The sequence below is a fragment of the Nansenia antarctica genome, assembly GCF_963989245.1.
Source record: "Nansenia antarctica genome assembly, chromosome: 9".
NCBI lineage: Eukaryota > Metazoa > Chordata > Actinopteri > Argentiniformes > Microstomatidae > Nansenia > Nansenia antarctica.
In genome coordinates, this window is record NC_137679.1 from 34975522 (window position 1) to 34987432 (window position 11911).

The 11911-nt window shown below is 42.3% G+C and overlaps 2 protein-coding genes across 2 annotated transcripts; both read left to right on the plus strand.

Moving 5' to 3' along the window:
- Window positions 1-843: 843 nt before the first annotated feature.
- cox5ab (cytochrome c oxidase subunit 5Ab) lies at window positions 844-4352 on the plus strand. The gene is made up of 5 exons (XM_080539261.1): window positions 844-982; window positions 1975-2091; window positions 2775-2896; window positions 3652-3778; window positions 4224-4352. Exons 1-4 carry the CDS (start codon window positions 910-912, stop codon window positions 3763-3765), a joined length of 426 nt encoding a protein of 141 aa, XP_080395387.1. The 5' UTR covers window positions 844-909; the 3' UTR covers window positions 3766-3778; window positions 4224-4352.
- A 920-nt stretch (window positions 4353-5272) lies between these two features.
- On the plus strand, window positions 5273-10198 carry fam219b (family with sequence similarity 219 member B). The gene is made up of 6 exons (XM_080539866.1): window positions 5273-5463; window positions 5878-5989; window positions 6331-6424; window positions 6532-6612; window positions 7300-7351; window positions 8201-10198. Exons 1-6 carry the CDS (start codon window positions 5389-5391, stop codon window positions 8348-8350), a joined length of 564 nt encoding a protein of 187 aa, XP_080395992.1. The 5' UTR covers window positions 5273-5388; the 3' UTR covers window positions 8351-10198.
- The last annotated feature ends 1713 nt before the right edge of the window (window positions 10199-11911 follow it).

Here is an 11911-nt window from a genome sequence, read left to right on the forward strand (position 1 = left end):
TTAAATAGCACCATCAAGTTCACTCCCAACTCCATTTCCACCACTGGCTGTATAGTAGTAGTGGATGCCAGCATAGCCAGATATATTAGGACCATACATCAGGACCATGTCCGCACGGACAGATAGACTGAAGCTCAGCTTCTACCCTAGGGCCATTCAGGCCCTGAACACAGCAAAGACCTAGGTTCTAGGCCCTGGACAATCTAGACAACTTCAGATGGCAGCTACTAGATTGTAAACATAAGTGCAATATTGAAATACAACTGTGAACATTTCAAACCTGCAAACTGCGACACTTTAAATGAATGTGCAACAATACTATGCGCAATATGACAACCCTTGTGTACATAAGGCTCAGAGATAGGAAAAGTTAGGATATTTATAGCATAGCATAGAGTACAGCACAGTGTTTTATTGTATAGTAGTATAGTATAGTAGATAGTGTACATAGCCTTTATTTATGTAAACCAGCTCTTTTCCCTTTTTTATTTTACCTTTGGCCCTCTTGTCTTTAGTCTTTTTCCAAGCACCAGGGGAGCCCCCCCCTCCTAAATTTCGTTGTATGGTACCTGTACTGTATTAATGACAATAAAGGCCGTTCATTCATTCATATTATGGTGTCTGTCTTTTACAAAGAATTGTTATCGAGAACAGGGTTGTGCCCATAGATATCATATCTATACTTACATATTTATACATATGGTTGTGTGTGCCTATTATGTGAGTGTACCATTGATAAAGGTAGGTGTGCGTAGCTACCAGCTCGGTTGCCAAGCACGTAGCTCCCCGCGTCGGCGTGTTTCTGCGCATGCGCAGCGACTTCTTCCTCTTCCATGTCCCTCTCTGAACCTCTGGCTTTAGCAGGCTGAGAGCGTTAGCCACTGATCCTCACACCGGTCCACCGGCACCATGTTCAACGCTGTGGTTCGCCTGTCCACCTCTGGACTACGGAGTTTAGCACGGCAACGACCTTGTTACGTCGGTAAGATGAACGTCGAGGTCTACTGTAACATCTTCTGATACATGCATGGAGAGAACAGCTGGGCTATCTCGCTTGCTAACTTGCTATCCATAGCGAACAGGCACCGGGTTAACTTAACGGTAGCTAGCTGTTTTGTCCATCTTCATTTCGCAACACTTGACCTGTCGTCATGCACACAACGCTAGGTGTCTGTGAGGATTCAGCATACTAAAGGCATATCGATATGGACAATATCGGGGGGTAATATTAGTTAGTTTATCATAGCGTTTTAGCTGGCTGGCTAGCTAAGTTAGCTAGCTGATGAGGTTCGTTTGTGTTGTCAGGGTGACATTGACTTGCATGTATGGCGCTACATTGAATTTCGGGTGCTTCTGTAATCTGTACACTATTGAGACCATATCTATGAATTGTTAAGTCACCTCACTGACTGGACATCGAGCAGCTGTCAGGATCAGGCAGCTTGGCGACTTGACCGAGTGTCCTTGTGATGACCCAGGAGGGAGCTGGTTCCAGGATGTCAGTGGACAGAAATGCGCACCTCTTTGTCACCCCTTGCGGTCACGTCGGTGTACTGTAACAACTTGTTACTTACCTGAAGTTTGTTATACTGACTGACTGTACCTTGTTTTTTTAATGTGTTGATCTATATTTACGCGCTGTTGAATTATACAGTAGTCATATTGTCGTTGACCTCCTGTCCTCAAGTGACCCCTTTAGCTAGAAGCTAGAGAGCTGTAAATAGACCACTGACTGTGCTGCGAACGGGATAACGCAAATGATTGAGTAGTTTCCAGGTATCTCATCCTGGTCTGCCAATGTCAAGTGGCAATTGAATTGTGTGTGTGTGTGTGTGTGTGTGTGTGTGTGTGTGTGTGTGTGTGTGTGTGTGTGTGTGTGTGTGTGCGCGTGTGTGTGTGTGTGTGTGTGTGTGTGTGTGTCAAGACCTCAAATGATTTCTTAATTACTTCTCACTATTTCTGGTTTGTTTGCAGCCCCCTTAGCCTCACGATGCTACTCCCATGCCACGGTGGAGTCAGATGAGGAGTTTGATGCCCGCTGGGTCACTTATTTCAGCAAGCCAGATATTGATGCCTGGGAGCTGAAGAAAGGTGACATGTGAAACTATATTGAGGAATACAACTGTGCCCATGTTACCTAAACAATCCTTTTTTTTCTACCCTCATCAAAATGTTTTTGACCATACTTGTATAGACCATCTTAGTCTGTATTCATTAATCAGTAACTTTAGTTCTACTAAAGCACTGCTGTCTCACTGAATATCATTCCATAAACTCCATGAATGATTTGTGACAGTAGCTGTTGAAACCGGGAACAAGTCGCGGCCGATTTAATGTTCAGACTTTTATTCAGAAAAATTTAAATACATTTCAGTGTTGTTGAAAATCAATGACACACTCGCTAGTCAACTAACACAGCTTGTTTTGTGAGCCTGCTAACAATGTAAAGCAGTGTTATAGTTAAGTAGGTAGTAGTGGGGATTGCCCCAACAAATCAATTGCATTGTTTTGGCTTGACTAGTGAGTGTGTCATTGATTTTCAACAATGTTGACATTTTATTTTCATTTTTCTGAATAAAAGTCAGAACATTTTGATTGGTTGGTGACTTGTTCCCGGTTTCACCAGCTGCTGTCACATTTTATCTCATCTATGAGGGAGTTGTTATTAATATGTCATATCAGAGGAATAACATTGCCATCATTGACTCTCATGACTTGCAACTGATTAGGAGTGTAATGACTGACTTTCCAGCTCTTTACATCTTCTCTTGAAGGCATGAACACACTGATTGGCTACGACCTGGTCCCTGAACCCAAGATCCTGGACTCGGCGCTCCGTGCCTGTCGGAGGTTGAATGACTTAGCCAGCGCCATCCGCATCCTAGAGGCAGTCAAGGTGGGTCATATGTCTGTCCCTCTAACTACCAATGAATTCATACAAGTTTGTGTTGGGATGTGATGATTTGGTCATTGGGTGATTGATTGGGTGTGATGATTTGGGTTCAGGCTGTTACATAGGTAGGTACACTGTAATGACCGCACCTATTTATTTAACAACATTGGGTTAATTAGAACTCTTCCTGTAAAGACGAATCGCTCAGTAGATACCATTGCTAGTTGTCCCACATGGTAAATGTGCCACTTGTAAGATGACTTGGCCAAAGAGATTATTTAAATGACTTCCATTTAAAGTCAAATCCTAATAATGCAACACCAACTGTCTGGCAGCTTTGAAAGCACCACACTTGTTTAAGATGTGTTAAAAACATTTTTTTTGATGGAAGCCAGTTTTAATCCTCACACACCTAAAAGTCTTTAAAGAATAGCGGTTGAGCACCTCTTAATTAGCAGGCATTCTAATCCTTTGCTCTCAGCAAAAAACATTTTTTTGAACATTTACAGAATAGCCTGAAGGTTTGTAGCGCGCTCAATTTCCATAATTTGGTTTCTAATTTCCTTGCGGACCAAGCAGTGTTTCCATACAGATATTTGTGGTATGCATTGGAGAAATGTTTTCTCATCTTAGACATGTATAACGACCTGGCCCTTGATTTTTCCATTCGTAGTCATGTTTTCTAAAGCTGTTTGTGTGTTTACCTATATAATATTCCCAGTGGCAGACTTAATACAGCATCCTTTTTCTTTTGTCAGGATAAATCAGGGCCACACAAAGAAATCTACCCTTACCTGCTTCAAGAGCTGGAGCCCACTCTGGCAGAGCTGGGCATCTCCACCCCTGAGCAGCTGGGCATGGACAAGCTATAGACATCCCTGCTGGGTGAGTGTTTACACGTGGAATGTACAACACAGTTATGCACTGGAAACGCTTTTTGCCTAGTTTCAAATCATTATGTTTGTGATGCGCAGATATGTTTTTATTTAATGGCCTCATTCAAAGGCCTGTCTTTCAGTGTCCTGTTGATATTGTTGTACACCTGTTGTCTGTTACTTGTTCTTATTTTCACTTGTTTGCCTATTTTAACCTGCTATGACTTTCGCTCTTTTATTATATTTTATTATGTTCTTCTTTATTATGTTCTCTATATGTAAAGCACTTTGTGACCCCCTGGTCTGAGATAGGTGCTATACAAATACATTTTACTTACTTACTTACTTACTTAATCTTATGTTATGTTAAGTTTTGTGGAAAATGTCAGTGGTCTGAACAATTTTACCAATGGGTACTTGTGATTTAATTAGATCTTTCCTCTATCTCTCCTCAGGTCATCAAGAGATGAATCACTGCTCCTCGAGTCTCTGCCCTGTCCCAGTGTGTATGATGTTGTTTGAAGCCATGTTGTCCAGTTGTGTATAAAATTATGGACCTAATAAAGAAAGTAATATCTCATGAAACTGAGTCATTCATCTGTTTGTTTGTTTTCAGCAAACCTTTACACTAACCGCTGTCTAAACTTGCAGAATATGTAAACAACCCATTCTTGCAATGTTATCAATGTTACATTTCAGGTATGACTGGTTAGATGAATAGTTTCATCCAATCCATGCTGGATTATTTTTCCTTGTGGTCTATTGACAAAGTAACACATTTATATGCATAACACTTAAACCTGTGTGTTGCACTCATACTCAAACTATGATTAGGTATGTGCTTTGATAGATTGCACTACAAAACTGCATGAACCTCATGTGGTAAGCCAGTGGCTCAACAGAGTTGTTAAGTAAGATGGACTTAAGGATCAAACCATAACATAATCATCCATCCATCATAACAGTCACATGGCATTGCATCCTTAATTCATCCTTCCTTAATAATTCACAGATCAGACACAGAATTAGATAGGGACAGTTAAGATAGTTGGTTAAGTGGCCACTGACTGGGAGCCCATATGGCCCTGTTCCAAAAAAAACATTCTCTCTCTTTCTTGAAGTAATTAATAATAGTGTTTTTTCATTGCATTATTTTTCCATCTATCAAGTCATGTCAGATCAGTGAATATTTACACTGTTACAATACAAAAGTAGTGTAACAAACACAAACAGGGCCATTCAATCACCTACATACGTGTTAATAAGGAAGGACGGAAAGAAGAGAGCGCATGTGAAGTCATCAAACAAGGGGTTGCGTTCGTAAACCTGCTCTGAGAGCGCCGGAGCGCACACTGGGTTCAACATCATAGAGCGACCCAGTCATTTGATTGGACGAGAGGCATTCCATGAGTGCTGATCGGATTTCCGGAGCGAATGTACGAACTCACCCAAAGCAACTGTCATACAGGAAAGGGAAGTGACGTTGTGGGTAGGGCCAGCTGGCTGCGGGCTGACACAAGTGTAACAGGACGTGTTTGTCTTTGCTATGTGGATTGTTTTGAGAACAGAAAGAGTCAACATGCCTAACATACTATGGCGTAACGCGTGACAAATGACAACATGAACGACATTATGGAGGAACAAGAGAGGGCTTCTCTCCTCGCTGCCCTGCCGGAGGAGTCCCAAGTGTTAGCGGTTCGTAGCTAAGTTGGCTAGCTGGTTAACTTGCTAACTGTCAAGATGTTAGCCCACAACAACAACAACAACAACAACAACAACAACATCAACAGTCAAATCATTTCCCCTGACAGCTGTTTTTAAATGACAGCCAGGCTCTAATCTTGCTGTTATCCTATGTTGTTTTGGTTGGCTAACTATCTATTAGCAAATGAAATAATAAGGTTTGCCATGAATTGTTGACTATGTTAGCTGGCTAACAAGATAAAGCAGTATTGAATTTCTACAGGAGCTAGCTAGCTAGTACTGGTACATGGAATAGGAGGATTGCCAGGTCAATATAGTGAGTGACACAGTTCAAGTGACTAGGCTAATCTGGGAGTGTGACAGACTGTGCTCTCTTCTTCTTCTTCTTCTGGGTTTTCACACCAGGGTCCTGGCAGCAGCACCAGACCTAAGGTTGCTGATGGGGGTATCCCCAGACCCGTGGAGAAGAGAGGACCTTACATCATGTCTAAAGCTCCAGCCATTCACCTGAAACTGCGTAGGTGCATGTTTTATATGGCACAGAATGGGCATGTTCCAGGTCGACTGCATACATTGCGGTCTCCAGACAGATTTCACAACACCTAAGCGTTTCATATGTCAGATAGCCACATGATTTCATGCAATTTCATGTCTGACCATTGGTTCCTGTGCATCTTAGTGTGCTAGTTGACTTGGGGAACATGCCCCCCATAAAGTGGTGTGACACAATGAATGCCTAGAGAGCACATGGCTAGAGCTCCATGAAAAGTATCTAACTATACCTGTTTGTATTGAATTGTTGCAAAAAGGTGTTGTTTACACTGAGTGTTGCTGTGCCACATGTGATGCAATTCATAGAAAAGCACAGGGAGATGGCCAGGAAAGCACTCAAGAAGAAAGGCTTTAATTCCGGGGTTCCAGTGATGCAACAGCCCAAGCCAGGAACAAAGAGGTGAGAGGGAAGAAAGAGGGGGGATGAGGGGGAGGCATCTCTGATGGAATGGGATTAGATAATAAGTCGAGCAGTAGCCAATCAAGTTTTTCTGGTTTCTCCTCCAGAAGCGTGAAGTTCAACAAGGGCTATGCCGCGCTGAGCCAGCACGCTGAAGACTCTACCCTGGTAGCACTGGAGTCGGACAGGTGAGGCAATACTGACTCTATCTTGTTGATAAGAAGACCCCTGTAGAGCCGAGAGTTTGAAGACACCCTCTGTTCCCCTTTACTGCGTCCCCTAAAACTTCTATTGCCCCCCTTGTACTGTTTCTCTGTTTCTCCAGTGTCTATAAAATAAAATAAAGTTCTAGGTTTAGAAGAAGGTGATAGAAGAAGGTTTTTCCTTCTATCACAGAGACTGCCAATGGCCCCGGGCCTGAGCTGGATTACTCTTCCTGCTACGACTGGTGGATTGATGATTCACTTGCTTAGTCAAATGTATTGATTGTAAGTCGCTTTGGAATAAGGCGTCTGATGCCAAAAATGTAAATGTAAAAATGTAAGTGAATGAATGAATGAATGAATGAATGGACTTTATTGTCATTGCTACAGTACAGGTGCCAAACAACGAAATAGGGCCGACCTGATGAGAGAGGAGACCAGAGCTCAGCTCTAATCCGTCATCAGATGTTGTATTAGCCCAAGCCTGACAAAAGCCAGAGTAGTAGAATAAAAATTAAAAAACGAAAATAACAATGACAAAAACACGTGATTGAACAGGTGCTGTGCCTCCCTCACTGGGAGAGAGAGCTGTAGGCGCTCTAGTGGAGCCCTACATTTGTCAAGGAAGAACAAGAATTTGAGTAATGACTCTCTTGTGTCTTGTCCCTGCAGTGATGATGAGCTAGATGTCGAACAGTACTCGTCAGGATACTCTTCAGCTGAGGTGAGTGAGCCCAGTGTAATATTGTGATCAGTGGAGGCTGGTGGAGGTAGGGTTCATTGTAATGCATGGAGTGAAATGAGGAATGGCATCACATGGAGCTGTTCGAGGTGATTTGAATTTCTACCTACACTAGCCTTCATTGATTCTACTCAGATCATATTGCTACCAAGATTCACTCATCGTACCTCTATGAAGTCAGAGGTGCTCTGTGAAATGGCCAGTGTGCAGGTTCCTAAAAGTAGCATTTGCAGGGGTGCAAACTTGTCACCTTTCTGCAAAATTTGCAGTTTTTACCTCAAAATAGGTCATCCATGTGAATCGTGAATATCTGCCAAAAATATATTTTGGGATCCAAGTCACGTGATGCGCAAGCTAACTAATCTTCCTGTCTGCTAAACTCTGCTCCTGTTGAAATCACTTTTAGCTTCAGACAGCTAGGTGTAATTCCAGAAAACGTGGAGAACACAGTCACGGTAAACTGTTTTCGAGGTAATTATGTAGGTGTTAAGGTCAGGGCTGCCGCTCCTTACACTCGCATCATTGTTAGACCACCGTTAGTGCTAGCGATATCCATTTAGCACCATTAGTGCCAGCGTTATCCCTCTAAGGTCCCTCTAAGGTTAGACGTTTTCAGGCCCAAAAAATATTTGTCACCTTTTTGGGCCATCACCAGTTTGCACCCCTGCATTTGGCTATCGTGGAATTATCATTTGTGTTAGCCAACCCACAATCTCACCAACACCAGCTTCCCATTACACTTCAAGCTATTTGTGTTTACTACACAGTACCTACCATGCATCCACACAGCCTTTGGATTCCCATCAATCCATCCCTGACCTGTTTCTCCAGGTACACCCTGACTTAAGCAGACAGCTGTTACAAGATGGATACCGGCTGGATGAGATCCCAGATGATGAGGACCTGGACCTCATTCCCCCTAAAGCCATGGGCTCCTCAGTCTGCTGTTGCGCCGAAGCCCCGTCCTGCTCCATGCAGTGAGGGGAAGTTAGTGCCGTGACCTGTGACCTTTCACCTGACCCATGTCCCTGCAGCTCTGTGTTAAAGACTGAACCCCCGTTACCCAGACCATAGCTACTCTCTAAGCGAAGCTGCCTGTTACCCCAGACCCTACCACTGTCATAAGCATGGATGCCTATCAATCTAACCCCCCCCCCCCCCCCCCGTTAATGCAGGGCTCTCTGCACTCTCCCACTCTTAACCCAACATTTCAACAGATTCTAGGACATTCCAAGAGATTCCAAGCCTTAGCCACAGTCAAACCAGGGCTCTCTCACCCCAAAGTTTGACCGTAGTCTTTTTTTGGGAACTAAATGCTAACCCTGAAACCTCCTTTGAATAGAGTGGCAGGGTGATTCATCTCTGGACATGCACTCATTCACTTGGGTCTGTATTCATGAAGTGTCTGACCTAGGATCAGTTTTGCCTTTTTAGATTACGGTACTTATAATGAATACGATTATATGGACAGGAGGGACCTGATCAGCACTCACACTCTGAGATGCTTTATGAATACGGACCCTGATGGAGTTGGTTGGGAGTCTGTCTTGTACCCTTTGGCTGGCATACTCTGAGGTTGATTTAGACATTAAAAATGTATATGTTATGTGATATACATACAGACAGCCAGACAGAAATGTTTCCTAGCGTTAAACATTCCCTAAAGCTAAATGCTACATCCAACACAATTCCTATTTCTGTTCCTAGGCCTTTGTCTCAGCCTAGTGCTATCACACCTGATTTAACTGATCAACTGATATTCAAAACCATAATTAGCTCGATTAGACTTGGGTGTGCTAGTACGAGTTGGAACAAAAACCTATGGTACTGTGGTTCTCCAGGACCAGGACTGAGTTATCACTAGACATATAGATGGATATGGATACGGACTGGCTGTGATTATAAAATATTTACTAGTATCCTAGTATGTGTTGAAGAATGCTTTAAATAATATTTATGGATTCTAGCTTTATGCTGGGCTAACTTTGAGTGCCATGTCCAAAAAAACACTGAGGTTTTTGATGTTACTCACTAAATGGAACTGTTTCAGCAATGAAACTGTGGTCAGTTGTTTCCTGTATGTCTGAGCTGAACATACAGCTCCAGAAGATGTCACTGAGGTTAACCACTACATCACAACGATCCTCAGACAGTTACACAGATACTGAAAGGGGGAAACAGGGGGTTTCCTCTAAACAGAGAATCCACCTCATACCTGTTTCTACATTTTGATGCATCTTCTCCTCCTTCCACATCCTGGTAACTCTGTGACTGAGACATTCCCCCCATGTTACAGTGTTTTGAACCTGTGCTTTATCAGTATCAGTACACTAAAAGTTTTTTTAAGAATAATAGTTTTTTTATTTGACATCGGAGCGAGTGATTATCGTCACTTTCTCCAGGGCCTTTGTGGATGAAGATGAAGAGTGTTTAGTAGTTGTTTATTCGTGCAGACCGTATGTGAAAGAAGTGTGTGTGTGTGTGTGTGTGTGTGTGTGTGTGTGTGTGTGTGTGTGTGTGTGTGTGTGTGTGTGTGTGTGTGTGTGTGCGTGTGTGTGTGCGTGCGTGCGTGTGTGCGCGTGCGTGTGTGTGTGTGTGTGTGAGAGTGATAGACTGCATTCAACACCAGGTGTAGGCAGTACACTGCACTTGTCTGGACTATGCAACTAATGGGACAATCTGCTTCTTAACCTTACATGATACTTAAGTGTTACTGAGTGCTCAATGCAATAACTTGAAATGTTATTATGTTATAGGAAATGCTATATCTTTGTATTTGATTATAGATATTGTTTTGTGATATTAAATCAAATTAAATAATATACACTTTATCCTGTGTCTGTTATGTGATTTATGTGTCAGAATACAATGTTATTTTATGTTATGTTATGAAGAACAACTTTGATGTACAGTGTTAAGCAATGTAAATGGGGATGAAGGTTATGATATAAAGAGTAATACATTGTTATACACCGCCTGATTTCTCCACCTAACTGAATGAATCTTAGTGAGCATCCCCAGAACAACAATAGTTATATCCACACGGGGGCAGAATTGAGCTATATCAGATCGTGTTCTTATTTATAGTGTGTGAGGCGTATTGTAACTTTAATGAGTATTTACTATACATATAGATAATTGTATACCGTACACATTTCAGTTTTCATGAAATGAGATTGCTGTACAGTACAACTGAGTGATGACTCCTCCTCTATGAGCTTATAAAAGCCATTCCCAATAAAAGGAAAATTCTATACATTTCGTTTTCCTATATAAATGTTTTGGAATACAATCATTCAATACGTATCACCCCAGTTGTCCACATCTTATTTAGTGCAGTTCTATTATGGAAACTTAATGTGAGAGACCGACTATTGAGGTAGGTTGAATGCCACACGCACACGAGTCTTTTATGTGTCTTTTAATAGGGCCTATTTTTGCATTGATAAGAGATTAGGACTGTGACAGTCACAGTGGTGTCCGTCTGATTTGCATACGTGCTGTAACTCCTCAGCGACGTAACGCTGCTGGAACTCTCCAACTTGTTGCTGTCACTGGGCGGGCCCTAATGATGTTGTGCGCCTAGGCGGGGGGTGTAATTCAAGGGGAGGAAAAAAAAATCGAGTCAAGGGAGTTACCTCTACGCTAAGCTTTTCGAGATATGAGATCGGGCCATTTTTCGTGTCCGTCCTCCTCTAAATTAAAAACAGAAGTAGATCCAAAATACGTTTGAGAGGAAGAAGTGTATACATTCGCCTATATCTCCTTGGTGGACCAATTAAAGCCCCGTGCATGTTACTATTTCCCCGTGTGTTTACAAGTGATTGAAAGCGTGCCAACGAAGAGGGAAAAAGGATAACCTAGGAAGGAGGGATGGTCGACAATTCCGGTAGCAGCAAGGCGCAAATGGTGAGTTGTTCCCCCCGTGTTTGGCGCTGTGCCCTGCTTTGCCTTGTCGCGGCGGTGTCAGAGCCCAGAGGTCGGGGGAGCGAACATTCTTTTTGCGGAGCGATTATAAAAAAAACACGGGACTTGTCGAACACACTCAATCAAATGCAACGTTTGATATTGATAACATACACGTTTTCTTACTATTGTGTTGTTTTTGTGAGTTAACGTCATTGCTTTTTTGTTTTTTTTGTTTTGTTTGGCTTTACCTATTATTATTATTTTTTTCTTTTTTTTCTTTTAGAATTAAAACCAGAGATTATTTTATAAAACTACTTAAAGCAATTACTACGGGCGTTCTTCTTGGCAATATTTGACCAAAATGCAACGAAATTAATGCATGCATATGTACTGTTAACTGATTTGCCTGAGGGTTTTGATCTCTCTCCCCCCACCCCCATGTGCTTACAAACTAGCTCTACTACTTACGTTTATGCTCTGCGGTTTTTCTGGAGCCCTGCCATACGCTTAGCCTAGGCTACACAATACACATGTTTTTTTACTAACTGATCTACATAGTCTAAATAAAGAAAACGAACCACCAAACTGGTTTGATAACACGATATCCGTACTTCGACCGATCAGCTGGTCTTC